A 21,759-nucleotide genomic window follows, 5' to 3' on the forward strand; every position below is an offset into this window, starting at 1 on the left:
GAATGTCAGGGTGTAGCCAAGTGACTTCCAAATGCACACCTGTCCCCAGGCTCCTGTGCTTGCTCAGGCACAGTGGCAAGTCCCCTGGGCAGGGAGCACGCTTGGGCTCCTCCATCCAGTCCTCCACCATATGCTCTGAGAAGTTTCCTTTCCTGTTCTTTTTCCACAGGCCCTGTCGCCACAGGATCTCCAAGGAGGAGGCTCATTCTGAAGCTCAGCCAGAAGGACACCCTGCAAGCGATGTTTCAACAGAACCCCTCCTCTGGGATAGCGAGCAGAGAATGCCTGGCCTGAGACCTTGGCATTGCCAAAAGCAGAGTTCAGGTAGGCCCCCATCTCTACCTCCGTTCTCTCTTTCAGTCTCTCCATGCTGATCCGAGTAAGCTGAAAGCACCTGGTGGCCTTTCTCCTGAGAAGGAATTCTCTCTGTTTGCCCCTAGGTCTGGTTCCAAAACCAGCGTAGAAGACAGTTAAAGCAGAGCCAATCGCCGTCTGAATATGTGAACCAAGAAGGGGAAGGGGGCCAACGTCCACAACCACGCCACCGACGGCCCCTCCTCGACCTCGGTCTTCCTCTCCAGGTAACTTAGCCAGCGTTCTCGAAAGCAAGTCCGCCAGTGGGGGTGCCAAACCGTCCCCCTCCTATAAGAGAATTCTCTCTGCTGGTGGATGGCCACAGGAAGCCCAGAAAAACCAAGGGTTAGGGGGGTTTGGGGGTGGTCAGTGGAGGGAAGAGGAGGAAACAGGGCTAACTGGTGCTGCCTCCCCCATCAGTGTCCCAGTCGGGGCATGACGACCCCAGTCTGCATGGGCGGGCAGCACTGGGTCCCGCTTTGCACACCCTCCCAGCCCAGGCAACCTTGGCCGAGGGGCATGCTTCAGGGCACTTGGGGGCAAGACACAGGGACATGCATGTGTATGGAGTGTGTGTGTTTGCTTGCACATGGAAGCATTCATGATGGATCCAGGGACCCGATCCCTCTGTGGCTATATTCCTTAGAGCCCTGCCCTGGCTGCAGAGCTACCTGTGGTGTTTCAGTTGTGTGGGACTCTCCCTTCCCTCCACACCGTCTAGGGTATCTGTGTTGTGACCATTCCTCGGGCCGGAACGTCCTCTCCTCTCGGTGTGTTCTTTCTTTTGTAGGAAACTCAGCAAGAGAGGCCTGGAGAAAGTGGACAGTCATTCTCTCCTTCTCAAACAAGGTACCTTGTGCAAACCTTCACGAGGGATCTCTTCCAGGGGATTACCAACCGGAAAGAACTGGCTCGTCATATGGGAATCCCAGAAACTCGAATCCAGGTAAGTTCTCCAGTCAGCCCATGGGCACAGGACGTGGCCCAGGAGTCAGGAGGGTTCAGCCCAGCAGAGCGTTTGGAGCTGGATGCACGTAGGCGTGGGCTCGGGCTGGAGCTGGGGCTTGGGGTGAGGGGCCAAAAGTCGGTGGGCCGAGTGGAGGGTTTGAGGCCGCTTGTGGCCATGCGGGCACCCCTCATTTCCCAGGGTCAAGGGATTCATTTGCAGAAAACGGCCCTGCAGGAGCCTCACTGGGCCTAACAGACCAGAGGCTGGGCGGCAAGGCAGGCTTTAGAATGGGCACCACGGAGGCGCCAGCACCTGAACTGGACAATCACGAATTCTAATGTGCCTGTCTGCCTTTTGCTCCCCTAGATATGGTTTCAAAACTGAAGAGCTTGGAACCCACAGCAGAGACAAAGCGGGCCCGGCAATGGCTGGGCCCAAGGGCCAAGCAGCACAGCAGCCACGACTACTCCTGCTCCAGAGGACCGAAGGGCCCCACCCGCTGTTCAGAGCTCCTCTTCCCACTATTAACCCTTCCCGCCAGAGGAGAGCATTCCACAATTGGAAGAGGCAAAATTGAGACCCAGGGATCCAGTGGTGAGGTATTAAGTAAATTGGTAGCGGGGGAGGGGGCAAATGCAGTGGGCGGTGGGCGGGGATTGAGAGGCAAAGAGGTGGCGCCTAGGCCCACGCCTCCGCCCACGCCTGAACCAATGCGCTCTTCTGGCCACTGACCAGAGGAGGAGGCACAAATTGTCCGCCGCCAGATGCAGGGGAATTCCGGAAAACCAGGATGGTTAATAGCCTAGGATGCGTGCAATGACCTTTTCCCCCCAGCGCGTGTGGGCCGGAGCAGTCCCTCCAGAGAAAGGCTACTCCAGTTTGCCTGGGGATATATAGCAAGCACTTCCTTCAAACTTCAACCGCACCATGCCCCACCAACCCCCTCTCCTCGTCCCGCTTACTAAGCTGGGTAAAAGCGCCCTATGGCCATGGGCATCGTTTTTAAAAAGGAAAACCTCGTCTCCCCTTCTCATCCCTCGCCACCCCACTCCCACCATGCACCCAGGAGGTGCAGCATTCTTAGTCCGGAGGGCTGGGTTGAAGAGGGCGGCTGGAGCCAAGGAGAGCTTGGCTGTGAGGGGTGGTCCTGCCAGGCGCAGTTGGCGATGCCGCCCTGGACCTGCAGTGGCAGCAGTGGAGTGGAAGGCCCTGCCGGGGGATCAAGCAGCTCGGGTCAGGCTCACTGCACTTCCCCTCCCGCCCTAAGCGAGAAGAAGTGAAATGGGGTAAGGCCCCTGGCAGAGATGGGAGCTGCACCCTGGTCTTTGGCACCAGGCTTCCTCAGCATGAAGACTTTTGTCAAGCACCCAAACTGTCCAGGGAAAAAGAAAGGTGTGTGGTCAGCAGACGAGCTGCTGTGTCTGCCCCAAGGCGTTTTCTCCTCACATCCCCACTCTGGAGAAGAAGACGCTTTTCTGCACGGGGCGAACCAGTCGGCTGATCCTGGAGGACAGCGAGGCCAGGGGAAAGAAGCCAGTCCCTGGAGGACTGTGCCTCCGCTGGGGCTCGTTCCTCTGATGTGTGCCTCCTCATTCAGGCCGGGACGGGCCCTTTGCTGGGACGTGGGGCGGGGGAGTGGGGGCGGCCGGCGGGTGGCAGAAGGATGAGGCCGAGCCTGGTGTCTCCTGGGGGCATGGCCTTGAACTTGGCCTGGCGGTGCTTGGGGCTTCCTGATAGCTCAGTTGGTAAAGGATCCACCTGCAATGCAGGAGACCACGGTTCGATGCCTGCGTTGGGAAGATCCGCTGCCCAAGGGAGTAAGCTACCATCTGGCCTGCAGAACTCGTCCACGGGGTCGCAAAGCGTCGGACAGAACTGTGTGCGCGTGCATGCATGTGTGCGTGCCTGGCCAGGCGTGTGCGAAGCGGGGCAGGGAATAGAACTTTTGCCCTGGCAGGATCAATGGGGCGGGATGCCATGTCACGAGGGTGGGTGGCTCGAATGCTGTCTTTCCTCCTCTTGGGATCAGTTACCAGCCCACTGGAGGGGCAGGGGCGGCAGGCGGGGAGGGGGCGGAAAAGAATCCCGTGGAGCGAGTGGGCTTTCACGGGCACAGCATGTGCCACAGAACCCCAAGGTCCACGTTGGGCTGGGTGGGCCGCTCGAGGCTTTGGTCTGAGGCCCTGCCACGCAGCAGAGAGGATCAGCCCCGGGCTCTGGCCTTCATCAGTGCACAGAGGCCTCACTGCCAGGGAATTCCCTAGGCCCCTTTGAAGTAGCCGCCCACACCCCTTTCCCAGCCTGCCTTGCCTCAGGAAACTCTCTGGGCTTTCCCGCCTTTCCACATTCCACACATACCTTGGCCTCAATTGCCTCGGCTGGCTCCTCCCAGGCATTCCCGGGCACTGGAGGCTCTCTCTAGTGCCTCCGACTGGATCCCTCGATTCCCTCGCCTGCATTTCCCATGTCCCTCCTCAACTCCTCTGGGCCCTCATGGTGTCCTTTCCCTACAGCAGTCCCAGTCCACCGCCCCCAGGCCTTTGAGTTGCCGGGAGCTCAAGTCTACTGCCAGAGACCTGATGGGCCAGCGTCTCCAATGGCAGCTCACACCATTTAGGGCTTTTCCAGGTGGAGCCAGATGCCCACACGGCCCCAGCCCAGCCCACACCCCAAGTGTCCTAGAGAGCCCCGGGAAAGGAGACAGTGTACGCCCTCCTCTCAGGAAGGAGGGTCCACTAAACCAAGGAAGGCAGCAAGCACGTTCTGGACAAAACAAAGCCCTGACCTGTGCCAGCAACGGGACATGGAAAGAGTGTGTGCTTTCCTAAAGAGATGGAGGGCAGAGAGGAGAAGGTGGAGGAAATCAGGAGGCAGGAGCAGACAAAGAAGGAAGAGGCTGCGTGAAGCAACGTGGGGGACGGACGATGAGAGGCACTTGTTCTTTCACTCTGAACAGGTCCCAGGGAATCGCAAAGAAACCAAGGAACCACAGCGCCACCTACACAGCCATCCGTAGCAATGGATTCTTTGGCCAGCCAGGTTTCTAACCCCAACCACGGGGTTTCACGGGAGAAAAGTCAGGGGTCTGTATGTACTTCAAAACGGCCGGGTTGACGAATTCCAGATCGGGTTTGCAAGTTGATGATGTCTGTATTCTTAGCTCTTGGTGGATGCCTAGATGTCTCCCGGTTGGTTGAGGGCCCCAGTGTCCCAGCGCCACCCACCAGCAGCACCGTGGTCATTCTGCAGCGACCCAAGGGTCGGTGAGTGAATGGGTGCCCCCGCTAGGCTGCACCCATGCGCCCTCCTTCTCTTTCTGCTAAGACACATGGTTCCTCTGAGCTCGACCAGGCTGGCTTGAGATGCTGAGAGGCGACGGGAGGGAGGAAGGGCCGGACTGCCGGCTGAGGGCTTCAGCAGGGAGGGGGTGCTGGCAACAAAGAGCCCTCCTCTCCCTGCCCCCGCTGGATGTGCTCGAGAAGCTAGGGGGCTGACGTGAGGCCAGCAGCGATGTGGAGCCTGTGCGCCTGGCAAGCCCGCCCGGGGCTCCTTCTTCCTGGGGCCCGGGCGCGCCAGGACCCCTTGGTCTGGCAGAATGGCGCAGGGCTGCTGACATCTGGTGAGACAGGGTTCCCCTCCTGCACGCCAGGGCGAGACAGTAGCAAGCGGAAGGGCAAGGGTGTGAGCAGCCAGGCCGCGTCACCGGAGGGCCGCTGTGGCGGGGAGGTGTTCCACACTGACAGGCACCCTGGCGAGACCGGCAAGACCCAGGCTCCGGTGGGCCGGACCCTTGGCCAGGGCGTGGCAGGAAGAAACCTTCAGCGGGAGAGGCGGGCACACCCTGGCTACATCCCAGTGGGAAGTTAAATGAGCATGGGAGCCCGGGACAAGAGGCCAGAGTCCTTGCTGGGGAAAGAGCAAAGGGAAGGGAGTCAAGCCATGTCTGTGCCAGAACGGGCCTTTCCAGCCTGGACCCGGGCCACTGCGGCGGACGTGTGGGGGTGGTGGGAGACGAGCTGGGAGCCACGGGAGAGCCCCAGCCCGCTGCTGCAGGAGAGCCCAGAGGAGACTCCCCGCAAGAGGCGCGGGAGGTCTGCCAGGGCCCCGGCGGTGGGCTGGGCTCTGCCTCCAGCCGGCGCCTCGGAGGAGTGCAGGGGGCCCCATGGGTCTCCCAGGTGCCTGCGCCCCAGCTCTGGGGAGACCCTGCCAAAGAGACGGAGAAGGTGTGCCAGAGGCCCATCGGCAGCAGCGAGCGAGGCGGCAGCGGTGGCGGGCTGGGCCCCTCCTCCCACCGGCCCTTCGGAGAGGGGCGAGGAGACCAGGAGCTGGGGGCGTCGGGGGGGGACTCGCTAGGTTCAGGTCCCCAATCCAGGGAACCTTCTCCCAAAGAGACGGAGGAAGTCTCCCAGGGCCACGGGGCACCGGGCGGGCTGCCCTCTGCATCCCGCCCTCCCCCTCGTTAAGGCTGGGTGGCTGCCAGGAGCTGGCAGCCTCGGGGGGCTCCGCAGGGTCAGGGCCCCAGCTAAAAGGAGATTCCGCTGACAAGACGGGGGAGGTCTGTCAAGGATCCAGGGAGCTGCCATCTGTGACCCACCAGGGTCTCGGCTGGATGCACAGCGGCCAGGAGCTGGGGCCCACGTGAGGCTCACTAGGTTCAGGGCCCCAGTCCAGGGACCATTCTGCCGAAGAGATGGAGGACGTCTCCCAGGGCCACGGGGCACCCGGCGGGCTGCCCTCTGTGTCCTGCCGTCCACTCACAGGGCTGCGGGGTGGCCAGGAGCTGGAGGCCTTGGGGGGCTCCACAGGGTCAGGACCCCATCCCAAAGGAGATTCCGCCGACGAGACGGGGGTGGTCTGCCAGGGATCCGGGGAGCTGGGGTCTGCCACCTGCGGGGGTCTCGGCGGGATGCAGGGCGGCCAGGAACTGCGGGCATCGGGGGGCTCCGCGGGATCTGGGTCCCAGCCCCTGGGAGACTCCTTGGAAGAGACCGGAGAGGTCTGCCAGGGTCCCGGCGGGCTGGCCTCTGCGTCCCGCTGGTGCCTCTGGCTGCTGCACGGATCCCTGCCCCAGCTCAGGGGAGACCCAGAGGAAGAGGAAGACACAGGGGGAGGTCTGCCAGGGCCCCGGGGAGTCCGCTGGGCTGCCCTCTGCATCGCGCTGGCCCTTCCCAGCACTGCAGGGCTGCCAGGAGCTGGCAGTCTCGGGGGGCTTGCCTGGTTTGGGGCCCCAGCTCAGGGGAGACCCTGTCAAAGACAGCGGGCAGGTCTGCCAGGGACCCGCAAAGCTGCCATCTGGGAACAGACGGTGGCACGGTGGGCTGCAAGGCTGGCAGGAGGTGGGGGCGTCGGGGGGCTCCCCAGGCTCTGCGTCCCAGCCCGTGGAAGACTCCCCGGAAGAGACTGGGGACGTCAGCCAGGGCCCCGGTGGGCTGGCCTCTGCGTCCCGCTGGTGCCTCTGGCTGCTGCACGGGTCCCCACAGGGTTCCCAGGGGTCTGCGCCCCAGCTCAGGTGAGACCCAGAGGAAGAGGAAGACACCGGGGAGATCTGCCGGGGAATGGGAATACTAGACCACCTGACCTGCCTCTTGAGAAACAAGTATGCAGGTCAGGAAGCAACAGTTAGAACTGGATATGGAACAACACACTGGTTCCAAATAGGAAAAGGAGTATGTCAAGGTTGTATGTTGTTATCCTGCTTATTTAACTTATATGCAGTGTACATCATGAGAAACGCTGCGCTAGAGGAAGCACAAGCTGGAATCAAGATTGCTGGGGAAAATATCAATAACCTCAGATATGCAAATGACACCACCCTTATGGTAGAAAGTGAAGAGGAACTAAAAATCCTCTTGATGAAAGTGAAAGAGGAGTGAAAAGTTGGCCTAAAGCTCAACATTCAAAACACTAAGATCATGGCATCTGGTCCAATCACTTCATGGGAAATAGATGGGGAAACAGTGGGAACAGTGTCTGACTATTTTGGGAGGCTCCAAAATCACTGTAGATGGTGATTGCAGCCATGAAATTTAAAGACGCTTACTCCTTGGAAAGAAAGGTATGACCAACCTAGGTAGCATATTAAATAGCATATTAGATAGCAAAGTAATATCTAACAAAGGTCCATCTCATCAAGGCTATGGTTTTCCAGTAATCATGTATGGATGTGAGAGTTGGACTGTGAAGAAAGCTGGGTGCTGAAGAATTGATGCTTTTGATCTGTGGTGTTGAAGAACACTCTTGAGAATCTCTTGTACTACAAGGAGATCCAACCAATCCATCCTAAAGGAGATTAGTCCTGAGTGTTCATTTGAGGGACTGATATTGCAGCTTAAACTCCAATCCTTTGGCCACCTAATGCAAAGACTCATTTGAAAAGACCCTGATGCTGGGAAAGATTGAGGGAAGGAGGAGAGGGGATGACAGATGAGATGGTTGGATGGCATGACTGATTCAATGGAAATGAGTTTGGGTAAACCCTCAGAGTTGGTGATGGACAGGGAGGCCTGGCGTGCTGAGGTTCATGGGATCACAGAGAGTTGGGCACGACTCAGCAACTGAGCTGAACTGAACTGAACATTTTGGCATATGGTAGTCATCATCTCATGGGCTAAAATAAATAAAGTAAATATGCTAAACCTAAATAATCACCAGGAAGATCTGAAAACCTGACATTAATGGCATCTCTCTGTATGAAGTCATAGTAAATACATTGTTCACAGTCAAATCAAAATATTTATGTAATAATATACTCAATGTTAATATAAATGATTCTAATTTTTAAACTATAACACTAAATGTCTATATTTAACATTATTCCTAGCTAAATTCTTCCAAGAACCTTTAAATACTTCTTTTTTCCCTTTTTAATATATAAATTTATTTTAATTGGAGACTAATTGCTTTACATTATTGTAGTGGTTTTGCCGGAGAAGGCAATGGCTCCCCACTGCAGTACTCTTGCCTGGAAAATCCCATGGGTGAAGGAGCCTGGTAGGCTGCAGTCCATGGGGTCTCAACAGTTCATGGGATCACAGAGAGTTGGACACGACTGAGCAACTTCACTTTCACTTTTCACTTTCATGCATTGGAGAAGGAAGTGGCAACCCACTCCAGTGTTCTTGCCTGGAGAATCCCAGGGACGGGGGATCCTGGTCGCTGCCATCTATGGGGTCACACAGAGTCGGACACGACTGAAGCGATGCAGCAGCAGGAGCAGCAGCAGCAGCAGTGGTTTTTGCCATACATTGACATGGATCAAAAATTTCTCTTTTAAGCCAATCAACAACTAAGATCAAAGTGGTAGAAACAGTTACTGTTCCTTTTATTATTCTAAAGATTTGCAAACTTCTCAAGAAGTTTAATTACCAGAATTACACAAAAGGGCAGAGTTGAACTGGGCAAAAATTCATGTTGCTATTCCTATTAAGGTTTGATGTTCACAATATCACTTTTTTAAGTGCACTAAATATGTATGGAATTTCACTGTGATAAATTTTCAATACAATGTACTTGATTGCCTATAATAAAATGTCTTTGACAGGTTGAAAATATTTTGAAGTACTTGACTTTGTTCAAAGTAATATTAATTTGTCTTATGAATAGCAATCAGTTCAGTTTAATCACTCAGTCATGACTCTTTATGACCCTATGGACTGTAGCATGCTAGGCTTCCCTGTCCACCACCAACTCCCGGAGTTTACTGAAACTCATGTCCATTGAGTCAGTGATGTCATCCAACCATCTCATCCTCTGTCATCCCCTTCTCTTCCTGCCTTCAATCTTTCCTGCCTTCAATCTTTTCAAATGAGTCAGTTCTTCGCATACCAGTTTACTAAACACCAACCTTGAACTAGCACAGATTTAGTTCTTACATATATTACTCAAAAATACTCAACAATGAGTTAGCAATTATTATAGTGAGTGCCTCTTAGTGATTAAAGGCAAGGACTGTGGAACCAGACAGGCTCAATTCAAATCCTGGCCTCATTATGTGCTACCTGAGTAGCCCTGGGGAAGTTATTTAATTTCCATTTGTAATAGTTTTCTTATCTGTAAAAGTAGTAAGTACTATAATACTAAAATATGAAGAAGTTAACATATACAAATGTAGTATAGCACAGTGATAATCAACTGATGTATATTGTTATTTCATCTCGCAAGGACCCATTTTACAGATGAAGAAACTGAGATTCAAAGAGAATAAGGAGAAATGAATAGTTACAGATGAATTTGAGGTTGGTCAATTCTAAAGCTCCAAATCCTCATCAAAACACAATACAGTACTGCCAACAAAGGAAAATCAGGCCTAGGTAATTTCATTTACAAAATCAACCAAACATTTAGAGAGTAAATGTCAGTCATGCTCAAGCTCTACTGGAAAACAGAAGAGGAGAGAACACTTTCCAGCTCAGTTATGAAATCAGTATTACCAGGAACCAGGTCCAAGCAAAGATATAAGAAAAGAAAACCTCAGGACATTTCCCATGAGAATAGATGTTAAAATTATCCATAAAATATAAGTAAATTCAATCTAAAGGTATATTTAAAAGGATAACACATAATAACCAAGTGGAGTTTATGCTAGAAATACAAGGCTGATCCAACATTTAAAAATGAATCAATATTGTTTCCCAGATCAGAGCACTAGAGAAGGAAATCATATGATCATCTCAATTGTTGTGTAAGAAGAATTTGACAAAATTCAGCATCTATTATTTTCAGCAAAATGGGAAATATAATTTCCTTAACACAATAAAGGGCATCTGTGAAAAACCTACAGCTACCTCTCTACTTAATGTTAAAAGTCTGAATGTCCTTCCCTTAAGATCAAAAACACGGCTGGATGTTATCTCAACTTACGATGATCATTTCACAATATATAACAAATATCAAATCATTATGTTATATACTTGAAACAAATATGATTTTGTATGTCAATTAGATCTCAATTAAAGGGTAAAGAAAAGATTTAGTTGTCTTGTTAATATACTGAGGGATATTGTGAAGAGATTGTCATATAAGCACAATTTTGCTGTGCCTTGATAACCAAATTTTAAAAATAAATCAGAAATATTATTTTCTCTTTCCTTTCAAAAAAAGAAGACATGCTGATTATACAGTAGCATAGAAGCTAATACCTAGCAGAACATGACAAAAGATATGAAAGATCTATGCAGGGGAAATTATAAAATTTTGTTACAGAGTCAATAAAGGCTAGAATTATTGGAGAGAAAGTCCAAATTTATGTATTGGAATTTGCAATATTATATAAATTTCATTCTTACTAAGTTAATTTATGTAATTCCAGTTATGATTCTTCATATTTTGGGTAGAACTTCACAAATTGAGTATAAAATTAATATAGAAATAGAAAGAGCCAAATGGAGCCATGGATTGTGATAGAAAAGAAAACATAGCTTTTTACAGCATATTAAGAATTACAAGGGTATAGTAATTAAGACAAGGTTGTGTAAAGTCAAGACTACAAACAAAAAGGCAAGACTATCCACTCTCACCATTCCTATTAACGTTTATATTACAAACCCAAGTAAGCACAATTATTGCACACAAATTTTTCTGCAAAGAGTAATTTTTATTTCTCTTTCATTCCTTGGAGTGACATTACTAAATACTATGACAAGTATACGTTTAATTTCATTAAAATGTTACCAAGACAAAATATTTTCCAGTGTGTTCCCACCAGACATGCATTAGAGTTCTAGTTGTTTCTGCCTCTTTATCAGCATTTGGAGTTGTCAGGATTTTTTAATTAGCCATTTTAATTATTATGTAGTGATAGCTCAGTGTAGCTTTAATTTTCATTTTCCTAATGATTAATGGTGTTCAACAATTTTTATGTACTTATTTGCCATCAGTGTATCTTCTTTTTAAATTATTTTTTAAATGTATTTATTTTAAATGGATGCTAATTATTTTACAATATTGTAGTGGGTTTTGCCACACATTGACATGAATCAACAACGGGTGTACATGTGTTTCCCATCATGAACCCCCCTCCCACCTCCTTCCGCATCCCATCCCTCAGGGTCATCCCAGTGCACCAGCCCTGAGCACCCTGTCTCATTCTTCAAACCAGGACTGGCGATCTGTTTCACATATAATATACGTATTGCAATGCTATTGTCTCAAATCACCCCACCCTCGCCCTCTCCCACAGAGTCCAAAAGACTGTTCTATACATCTGTGTCTCTTTTGCTGTCTCACATATAAAATCGCCATAACCATCTTTCTAAATTCTGTATATATGCATTAGTATACTGTATTGGTATTTTTTGTTCTGATTCACTTCACTCTGTATAATAGGCTCCAGTTTCATCCACCTCATTATAACTAATTCAAATGTATTCTTTTTAATGGCTGAGTAATAATGCACTGGGTATATGTACCACAGCTTTCTTATCCATTCGTCTGCTGACGGACATCTAGGTTGCTTCCATGTCCTGGCTGTTATAAACAGTGCTGTGATGAGCATTGTGGTACATGTATCTCTTTCAATTCTAGTTTCCTTGGTGTGTATGCACAGCAGTGGGATTTCTGGGTCATATAGAAGTTCTATTTAAAGTTTTTTAAGGAATCTCCACACTGTTCTCCATAGTGGCTGTACTAGTTTGCATTCCCACCAACAGTGTAAGAAGATTCCCTTTTCTCCACACCCTCCCCAGCATTTATTGCTTGTAGACTTTTGGATAGCAGCCATTCTGACTGGCATGAGATGGTACCTCATTGTGGTTTTGATTTGCATTTCTCTGATAATGAGTGATGTTGAGCATCTTTTCATGTGTTTGTTAGCCATGTGTATGTCGTCTTTGGAGAAATGTCTATTAGTTCTTTGGCCCATTTTTTGATTTGGTCATTTATTTTTCTGGAATTAAGCTGCAGGAGTTGCTTGTATATTTTTGAGATTAATTCTCTGTCAGTTGCTTTGTTTGCTATTATTTTCTCCCATTCTGAAGGCTATATTTTCACCTTGATTATAGTTTCCTTCACTGTGAAAAAGCTTTAATTTTAATTAGGTCCCATTTGTTTATTTTTGCTTTTATTTCCATTACTCTGGGAAGTGGGTCATAGAGGATTCTGCTGTGATTTATGTCAGAGAGGGTTTTGCCTATGTTCTCCTCTAGACGTTTTATAGTTTCTGGTCTTACGTTTAGGTCTCTAATCCATTTTGAGTTTATTTTTTTGTATGGTGTTAGGAAGGGTTCTACTTTCATTCTTTTACAAGTGATTGACCAGTTTTCCCAGCACCACTTGTTGAAGAGATTGTCTTTTCTCCATTGTATATTCTTGCCTCCTTTGTCAAAGATAAGGTGTCCATAGATGCGTGGATTTATCTCTGGGCTTTCTATTATGTTCCATTGATCTATATTTCTGTCTTTGTGCCAGTACCATACTGTCTTGATGACTGTGGCTTTGTAGTATAGCCTGAAGCCAGGCAGGTTGATTCCTCCAGTTCCATTCTCCTTTCTCAAGATTGCTTTGGCTATTTGAATTTTGTTTTTGTGTTTTTTTTTTCTCTCTTCTTTTTTTTTTTTTTTTGTATTTCCATACAAATTGTGAAATTATTTGTTCTAGTTTTCTGAAAAATACCGTTGGTAGCTTGATAGGGATTGCATTGAATCTATAGATTGCTTTCAGTAGTATACTCATTTTCATTATATTGATTCTTCCAGTCCATGAACATGGTATTTTTCTCCATCTATTTCTGTCCTCTTTTATTTGTTCATCACTGTTTTATAGTTTTGTATATACAGGGCTTTTGTTTCCTTAGGTATATTTATTCTTAAGTATCTTATTCTTGTCGTTGCAATGGTGAATGGCATTGTTCCCTTAATTTCTCTATTTTCTCATTGTTAGTGTATAGGAATACAAGAGATTTGTGTCTGTTGATTTTATATCCTGAAACTTTACTGTATTCATTGATTAGCTCTAGCAATTTTCTGGTGGAGACTTTAGGGTTTTCTATATAGAGAATCATGTCATCTACAGTGAGAGTTTTAATTCTTCTTTTCTAATCTGGATTCCTTTTATTTCTTTTTCTGCTCTGATTGCTGTGGCCAAAACTTCCAAAACTATATTGAATAGTATCAGTGAGAGTAGGCACCCTTGCATGTACCTGACTTTAGAGGAAATGCTTTCAATTTTTCATCATTGAGGATAATGTTTACTGTGGATTTGTCATATGTAGCTTTTATGATGTTGAGGTATGTTCCTTCTATTCCTGATTTCTGGAGGGTTTTTATCATAAATGGACATTGAATTTTGTCAAAGGCTTTCTCTGCATCTATTGAGATAATCATGTAGTTTTCATCTTTCAATTTGTTAATGTTGTGTATTACATGGATTGACTTGTGGATATTAAAGAATCCTTGCATCCCTGGTATAAAGCCCACTTGGTCATGATGTATTATATTTTTAATATGTTGTTGGATCTGTTTACTAGGATTTTGTTAAGGATTTTTGCATGTATGATCAACAGTGATATTGGCTTATAGTTTTCTTTCCTTTTTTTTCTTGTGGCATCTTTGTCAGGTTTTGGTATTAGGGTGATGGTGGCCTCATAGAGTGAGTTTGGAAGTTTATCTTCCTCTGCAATTTTCTGGAAGAGTTTGAGTAGGATAGGTGTTAGCTCTTCTCCAAATTTTTGGTATAATTCAGCTGTGAAGCCATCTGGTACTGAGCTTTTGTTTGCTAGAAAATTTCTGATTAGTTTTGATTTCTCTGCTTGTGATGGGTCTGTTAAGATTTTCTATTTCTCCCTGGTTCAGTTTTGGAAAGTTGTACTTTTGTAAGAATTTGTCTATTTCTTCCAAGTTGTCCGTTTTGTTGGCATATAGTTGCTTATAGTAGTCTCTTACGATCCTTTGTATTTCTTGGTTGTCTGTTGTGACTTTTTGATTTTCATTTCTATTTTTGTTAATTTGATTTTAATTCCTTTGTTTCCTGATGAGTCTGGTTTGTCAATTTTATTTATTTTTTTCAAAGAACCAGCTTCTAGTTTTGGTGATTTTTGCTAAGGTCTCTTTTGTTTCTTTTGCATTTATTTCTATCCTAATTTTAAAAATTACTTTCCTTCTACTTATCCCTGGGGTTCTTCATTTCCTTTTCTAGTTATTTTAGGTGTAGAGTTAGGTTTTTTGTTTGAATTTTTTCTTATTTCTTGAGGTAAGCCTGTATTGCTATGAACCTTCCCCTTAGCACTGCTTTTATAGTGTCCCACGGCTTTTGGGTTGTTGTGTTTCCATTTTCATTCCTTTCTATGCATATTTTGATTTCTTTTTTGATTTCATCTCTGATTTGTTGGTTATTCAGAAGTATGTTGTTTAGCCTCTATATGTTGTAAATTTTAATATTTTTTCCTCTAATTTATATCTAACCTTACTGCATTGTGATCAGAAAAGATACTTGCAATGATTTCATTTTTTTTTTTTTTGAATTTAGCAAGGCTAGATTTATGACCCAGGATGTGACCAATCCTGGAGAAGGTTCCGTGTGTGCTTGAACAAAAGGTGAAATTCATTGTTTTGGGGTGAAATGTCCTAAAAATATCAATTAGTTCTAACTGGTCCATTTTATCATTTAAAGCTTGTGTTCCTTGTTAATTTTCTGTTTAGTTGATCTATCCATAGGTGTGAGTGGGGTATTAAAGTTTCCTACTATTATTGTGTTATTGCTAATTTCCCCTTTCATACTTGTCAGCATTTGCCATATTGTGGTGCTCCTATGTTGGTGTGTGTGTGTGTGTGTGTGTGTGTGTGTGTGTGTATTTATTTATAACTGTTATATTATCTTCTTGGATAGATGTTTTGATTATTATGTAGTGTCCTTATTTGTCTCTTTTCATAGCCTTTATTTCAAAGTCTATTTTATCTGATATGAGTATTGCTACTCTTGCTTTCTTTTAGTCTCCATTTGTGTGAAATATCTTTTTCCAGCCCTAATTTTCAGTCTGTGTGTCTCTTGTTTTGAGGTGGGTCTCTTGTAGACAGAATGTATAGGGGTCTTGTTTTTGTATCCTTTCAGCCAGTCTTTGTCTTTTGGTTGGGGCATCCAACCCATTTACATTTAAGATAATTATTGATAAGTATGATCCCATTGCTATTTCCTTTATTGTTTTTGGTTTCAAGTTTATACACCTTTTCTATGTTTCCTGTCCAGAGAAGATCCTTTAGCATTTGTTGAAGAGCTGGTTTGGTGGTGCAGAATTCTGTTATTTTGCTTGTCTGTAAAGCTTTTGATTTCTTCTTCATATTTGAATGAAATCCTTGCTGAGTACAGTAATCTTGGTTGTAGGTTTTTCTCTTTCTTCACTTTAAGTATGTCCTACCAATCCCTTCTGGCCTGAGGAGTTTCTATTGAAAGATCAGCTGTTATCCTTATGGGAATCCCCTTGTGCGCTATTTGTTGTTTTTCCCTTCCTGCTGTTAATATTTGTTCTTTATATTTGATTTTTGTTATTTTGATTATTATTTGTCTTATGGTGTTTTGCCTTGGGTTTATCCTATTTGGGACTGTCTGGGTTTCTTGAACTTGGGTGACTATTTCCTTTCTCATTTTAGGGAAGTTTTCAACTATTATCTCCTCAAGTATTTTCTCATGGCCTTTCTTTTTGTCTTCTTCTGGGAATCCTATGGTTCGAATGTTGGGGTGTTTGACATTGTCCCAGAGGTCCCTGAGGTTTTCCTCATTTCTTTTAATTCTTTTTTTTTCCTTTCTGCTTCATTTATTTTCAACATTATATCTTATACCTCACTTATCCTATCCTCTGCCTCCGTTATTCTACTGTTGGTTCCCTCCAGAGTGTTTTTGATCACATTTATTGCATTATTCATGATATATTGACTCTTTCTTACTTCTTCTAAATCCTTGTTAAACATTTCTTGCATCTTCTCAATCCTTGTCTCCAGGCTATTTATCTGTAACTCCATTTTGTTTTCAAGATTTTCAATCATTTTATTATCATTATTCTGAATTCCTTTTCAGATGACTCCCTATTTCCTCCTCACCCTCTCGGGGGGCCCATGCTTCCCAAAGTTCCAGCTCTTTTGTTTGTCCCCAAAGTTATTGGTAGACATCCCATCTGTATTCTCTCTTCCCCCCAACCAAAATCGCCCCCTTCCCCAACCTCCATGGTTCCACATCCCAGGAAAGGAGACCTGAAAGTGGCTCGGGGAGAAGGTGCCCCTTCCTTCCTCTCCCTCTAAGCCTGAGGGCCTGGGAAGCCTGGCAGCACGTTAAGGAGGGCCTGGTACTCATCCTCACTGAGGGGTACTTCCAGGAATGCCTCAACTCCTTCCTCCACAGCAGCCCCCGGGTAAGACCGGGGTATGTCCTTGATGGACTTGGCAGCCACGATTTCCTCTAGGAGGCTGGGTGACCCGGAGAGGGCTGGATGGCCCCCTGTGAGGACAGTAAAGGACTCCAGGAAAGGATCCAGCAAGCCCGGGATGCTCGGTAGCCGGGAGCTCGTCTTGGAGGCTGAGTGAGTCTGAGAGGGCGAGGTGTGCTCGTGCATCTGCAGAGGGCCCCAGAAAGGCCCCATCATGTCCAGGATGCCCATTGGCACCAAGAGCTAGTTTAGGAAGCTGGGTGCGCCTGGGAGAACAGGGTGTGCTCTTGCATATCTGCAGTGGCCCCCAGGAAAAGTGCCTGCTTGTCTGGGACACCTGTGGCCGCCAAGAGCTCAACTAAGAGGCTTGTCGAGTTTGGAAATTTGCGGGACTGGGGCTGTGGCTCTAGCAGGGGCACTGTGCTTTCACCATAGGGTCACTCGGGCCACCACGGGATGTGTGTCTCAGGCTGTGCAGGCGGCAGGGTGGCCCCTGACCCAGGCTGCCAAGGGTCCATGACAGCAGGAGAGCACTCGGCTCAGAGAACTCTACCTGGGGAGGAGGTGGTGGAGGACACAGATGCCAAGGGAAAGAAGCCAGTCCCCGGAGGACTGTGCCTTCACTGGGGCTCCTTCCTCTGGCATATGCCTCATTCTCGTCGGGATGCTCCATTGGCTGGGATGGAGGGGGGACTGGGGGGTGGCTGGCAGATGACCTGGAGATCAGCTAGCCTTTCCTCTCCTGGTGGCATGGCCTTGAAATTGGCTTGCCAGTGCTCAGGTCTTCCCTGATAGCTCAGTTGTAAAGGATCCACCTGCAATGCAGGACACCGGTTCAGTTCCTGCATTGGGAAGATCTGCTGCAAAAGGGAGAAAACTACCATCTGGCCTCTAGAACTAGTCCACGGAGTCGCAATGCGTCCGACAGGATGGTGCGCATGTGTTCGTGTGTGTGCAGGTGCATGTGCTTGTGCACAAAGTGAAGCCGGGAATAGACCTTTTGCCCTGGCTCTATCCTGGGGAGGGGGTAGAGAAGGAACGTGGCTTGAACAAACCACAACACCACACCCATAGCCATCGTTAGCAATGTATTCTTTGGCCACCGAAGCTTCTAAACCCAACCATGGGGTTCACATGAGAACAGGCAGGGTTTTGTATGTACTTCAAAACCACTGGGTCTATAAAGTCAGGAATGGGTTTGCAAATACATAACATCTGCATGTCTGTGGGTGACGGGAGGATGTTGGTGGCAGGGTGAGCTCAGTCACTATGCTCCGTGGGTCAGAGAGAGACACGGAGATGATTGGCTTTGCAGATATACTGGGCATGTGTGTTCACATGGGCATGGATGATGGTCGTGAAAGCGGTTGTGTGGGTAGGTCCCTACTGCTGGCTCAGAGGATCTGACCATGAAAAACCTGCCCTGAACAGGCATCTTGAAACCAGGGAAAATGTGTCCTTGATTCAGCATTTTAAGGATACCTGCAGGGTTTGCAGGTGGCTTGAAGCTGAGTCCCAGAAGCAGGCTCAGCCCCCACTCCCCCAACAACCCTCTCCCTCCCCCTGTCCCAAAATCTTCCTGCTTCCCTTTCCTCTCTCCCTCCCTCCTTCTCCCACTCAGCCTTCCCAAACTCTCTCCCTTCACTCCCACTCTCTCCCTTCACTCCCACCCTCTCCCTCCACCCACTGGGCCCCTCCCAGCTGCATCTCCCAAACTTCCACCTCCCCACTCCCCTGTCTCCCTCTCCCTCTCCCCCTCCCTCTGCTGCCCCTGGCATAGGGAAGGAGTTCTCCTGTGTGGATTGGACCAGAAGACAGAGGAGCCAGACCAAAAGGACCTGTGTGGGGCAGGGGGTTTCTTTATTGGCTCCATGGCATGTCCCCTCTTAGGCACCCTCTTGATCACTGCAATACTTGGGTTCCTTGAGGCTTCAGGTGGGATGTCCCTCTTGGGGTGGGGGGGATGAGGCACAGCTTTCCAAAGATCCAGCTCTCGGGTTTGTCCCCAAAGTTGTTGTTAGACATCCTGTCTGTATTCTCTCCTACCCTCACCCCAAACCGCCCCCCACCATGAGCTTCGTGGCTCTGCATCCCAGGAAAAGAGAACTGAAAGGGGTTCAGGGGAGAAGGTGCCCTTCCTACCTCTCCGTCTAAGCCCGAGGGCCTGGGGAGCCTGGCAGCATGTCGAGGAGGGCCTGGTAATCCTCCTCACCGAAGGGTGCTTCCAGGATTTCTTCTACTCCTTCCTCCTCCACAGCGGCTCCTGGGGAAGATGAGGGCATGTCCTAGATGGCCATGACAGCCAAGATTTCCTCTAGGAGGCTGAGTGTCCCAGGGAGTGCTGGGTGGTCCCCTGTGATGACAGTAGCGGACTCCACAGAAGGCGCCTGTGTGTCCAGGATGCCTGTGGCCACCAGGAGCTCGTCTTGGAGGCTGGGTGAGCCTGGGAGTGCAAGGTGTGCTCCTTCATTGGCACAGGATCCTAGGGAAGGCCCAGTCCTGTTGTGGATGCCTGTGTCAGCCAAGATTTCCTCTAAGAGGCTGAGTGTGCAGGAGAGACCTGGCTGTTGTGTTGTGAATACAGAGGCTCCCGTTGAAGGCCTCTATGCATCACGGGCCAGCCGTGCTGAGGTCCGCGCGCGTGGCTGCGGGCAGGGATGCAGTAGCTGGTGGTGGAAGTCGGGGCTGTGGTCCGTGGGGCACGCTGTGCCCCTTGCCCACCTCCTCCTTTCCAGTTACCTAGTGCGTCCTGACGAGGAGGTTTAAAGACCCCTGGGGGGGCTTCACTGCCTTGGGGTCAGGATGGCCGGGCCCGCGGGAAGTCGGGAGGCGCCTCCAGTCTCCCCCGGACTCAGCCATCCCCTGAAGGGCCGGGATGGTGTGGCGCATCATGGTCACTGCCGCCATGGCTGTTGGGAGGGGGCTACCCTGCAGTCCTCGTGTGGGCCGTGACTGTGTGAGGTGCATGCGTGGCTCCTCCACGTCCCTGGGGGAGGGTTGGAACCCCCCCACCCGGGGGCCTGTTGGGTGTCCAAGCACACCCTGCTCCATTGCGTGAAACCTTTCCTGTCCCCTCCAGTCTGCTGTTTTCTGTCTGACTTGGCTGGCCAGAGGCAACCCCTGCCCAACTCTGGGGAGGGAGGGAAAAAAGGTGGGATGTGCCATGCCAGGGGTGGGTCTCCTGTGGAAACGAAACACTTGAAAACCTCCTACAACTCTTAGTGCTGGATCACTCAGCTCTTGTGTCAATGAAGAACACAGCTAGCTATGAAAATTAATGTGAATTGCAGGACACATTGATCATGGACACTTTGAACGCACCTGCGGCCCTGGGTTCCTCCTGGGACTACGCCTGTCTGAGCATTGCTTGACGATCAACCACCCCTCTGGGGTGCTCATGTCGTGTGCTCGCCTTCCTGGAAGTCCCGTGGCTGGGGGTTGTCCTTGAAGGGTCTCTGGTCCCTCTGTCCCCTTAAGTGCGGACACGGTGTCCCCTGCCTCTGTGGCCGGGTGGACGCTGCCCACAAGAGGGGAGAAGGGGACATGAGGTCGCACTGAGTCCCCTGGCCTGCCAGGCCTCTGTGGTTGATCTCCCCTTTGAGAGCTTCCTCGAGCCGCAAGCGGCCTTTGGGTGTTGTTGCCCTTGGGGTGTCGGGGTTTGGGGATGGTCTTGCGCCACGCAGCAGGGGCCCACGGGTGTGGTGGGGTGGGGTCACATCTTCAGTTCTTCGTTCGCCGTCCTGCCCTTGGCGGCGGTATTTCCCAGCACCCGGCTGCCACCCCCTGCGGTGCCTTCCCAGCCTTACATCCGTGGCCCATGCCCGCTTCCCACCCCCCGCGGCTCTCACCCTAGTGCGACGGGCGGCTCAATCCTGAGGCCCAGTCTGCGTGCATGTCCTGGCCCCAGGGACACGTGCCCCAGCGGCCTCTGCCCGCTGCTGCACACTCTCCCCCCGGGCTTCGGCCTTGCGGCTGTTCGCGCCCCAGAGCCCCCGCCACGAGGGTGAAGTCTGTTGGGGGGAGAAAGGGGGAGTACTGTGGGTCCTTCGCCCATTTGGGCTTTGGCTCCTGAGAGTGCACCCACCCTCCACCCCCCCTCCCCGTCCACCTCTCCGCCATCCCCGCCTCGTGCATCCCATGATCGCTGGCTTGTGCTCCCATCCCGCCCCCGCCTTGGCGTCTCCCTCTCTGCCCACCACCTGCTGCCGCCGCCGCCACCTCCCTGAGGGATGACACGTAAGTGGTGGGTGGTAGGGTGCTGTGTGTGCATGGGGAGGGGGCCCGGGGCAGTCGGCTGCAGGTCTCTCCATTCCCTTCTTGGATTATCCTCACGGTGCCCTCTGAGACTCGACCTCAGATCAGATGTGGCCACCCGCTGAATTTAAGCATATTTGTCAGTGGAGGAAAAGAAACTAACCAGGATTCCCTCAGTAATGGCGAGTGAACAAGGAAGAGCCCAATGCTGAATCCCTGCCCCGCGGTGGGGTGCGGTACATGTGGTGGGTGGAAGACCCACTCCCCATCGCTGCTTATGGGGGGCCCAAGTCCTTCTGATTGAGGCTCAGCCCATGAATGGTGTGAGGCCAACATCGGCCTCAGGAGCGCTGGGTCTTCCCGGAGTTGGGTTGCTTGGGAATGCAGCCCAAAGTGGGTGGTAAACTCTATCTAGGGCTAAATACAAGCACAAGACTGATAGTCAACAAGTACTGTAAGGGAAAGTTGAAAAGAACTTTGAAGAATGGGTTCAAGAGGGCGTGAAACCGTTAAGAGGTAAACGGGTGGGGTCTGCACAGTCCGCCTGAAGGATTCAACCCGGTGGCGACGGGTCCAGCCATGCTTTCCCACTCCCCGTTCCTCCCAATCCCTCCACTCTCCCTCCCTCCGCCCCTCGCCGCTCTTCCCTCCATCTCCAGGTGGAGGTGGGAGGTTGGGGGATGGTGGGAGTGGGAGGGCGGGGCCAGGGTGGGGTCGGCGGGGGACCGCCCCCTGGCCAGCTGTCACCGGCTCTGGGATGGCTGGAAAGGACAGCGGGGAAGGTGGCTCTGGGGTTTCCTCCGTCATGGCGGCGGGTCCATCACCGCCAAGTGTTACAGCCCCCCTCCCCGAGTCC

General features: G+C 49.8%; 2 protein-coding genes and 1 non-coding gene across 3 annotated transcripts; all 3 read left to right on the plus strand.

The window, feature by feature from the left end:
• Positions 1 to 449: 449 nt before the first annotated feature.
• On the plus strand, positions 450 to 5,656 carry LOC132657518 (uncharacterized). The gene is made up of 7 exons (XM_060396635.1): positions 450 to 581; positions 1,204 to 1,300; positions 1,670 to 1,902; positions 3,073 to 3,200; positions 4,260 to 4,342; positions 4,464 to 4,566; positions 5,479 to 5,656. Exons 3-7 carry the CDS (start codon positions 1,672 to 1,674, stop codon positions 5,654 to 5,656), a joined length of 723 nt encoding a protein of 240 aa, XP_060252618.1. The 5' UTR covers positions 450 to 581; positions 1,204 to 1,300; positions 1,670 to 1,671.
• Positions 5,657 to 5,773: 117 nt separating this feature from the next.
• LOC132657450 (elastin-like) lies at positions 5,774 to 8,853 on the plus strand. Its single transcript, XM_060395984.1, has 2 exons — positions 5,774 to 6,812; positions 7,452 to 8,853. The coding sequence occupies exons 1-2, from the start codon at positions 5,994 to 5,996 to the stop codon at positions 7,452 to 7,454; spliced, it is 822 nt and encodes a 273-aa protein (XP_060251967.1). The 5' UTR covers positions 5,774 to 5,993; the 3' UTR covers positions 7,455 to 8,853.
• An 11,009-nt stretch (positions 8,854 to 19,862) lies between these two features.
• Positions 19,863 to 20,015, plus strand: LOC114112217 (5.8S ribosomal RNA). Its single transcript, XR_003587706.1, has one exon. It is a non-coding gene; the product is annotated as a 5.8S ribosomal RNA (ribosomal RNA).
• The last annotated feature ends 1,744 nt before the right edge of the window (positions 20,016 to 21,759 follow it).

The sequence above is a fragment of the Ovis aries genome, chromosome 12, assembly GCF_016772045.2.
Source record: "Ovis aries strain OAR_USU_Benz2616 breed Rambouillet chromosome 12, ARS-UI_Ramb_v3.0, whole genome shotgun sequence".
In the NCBI taxonomy this organism is placed as follows: domain Eukaryota; kingdom Metazoa; phylum Chordata; class Mammalia; order Artiodactyla; family Bovidae; genus Ovis; species Ovis aries.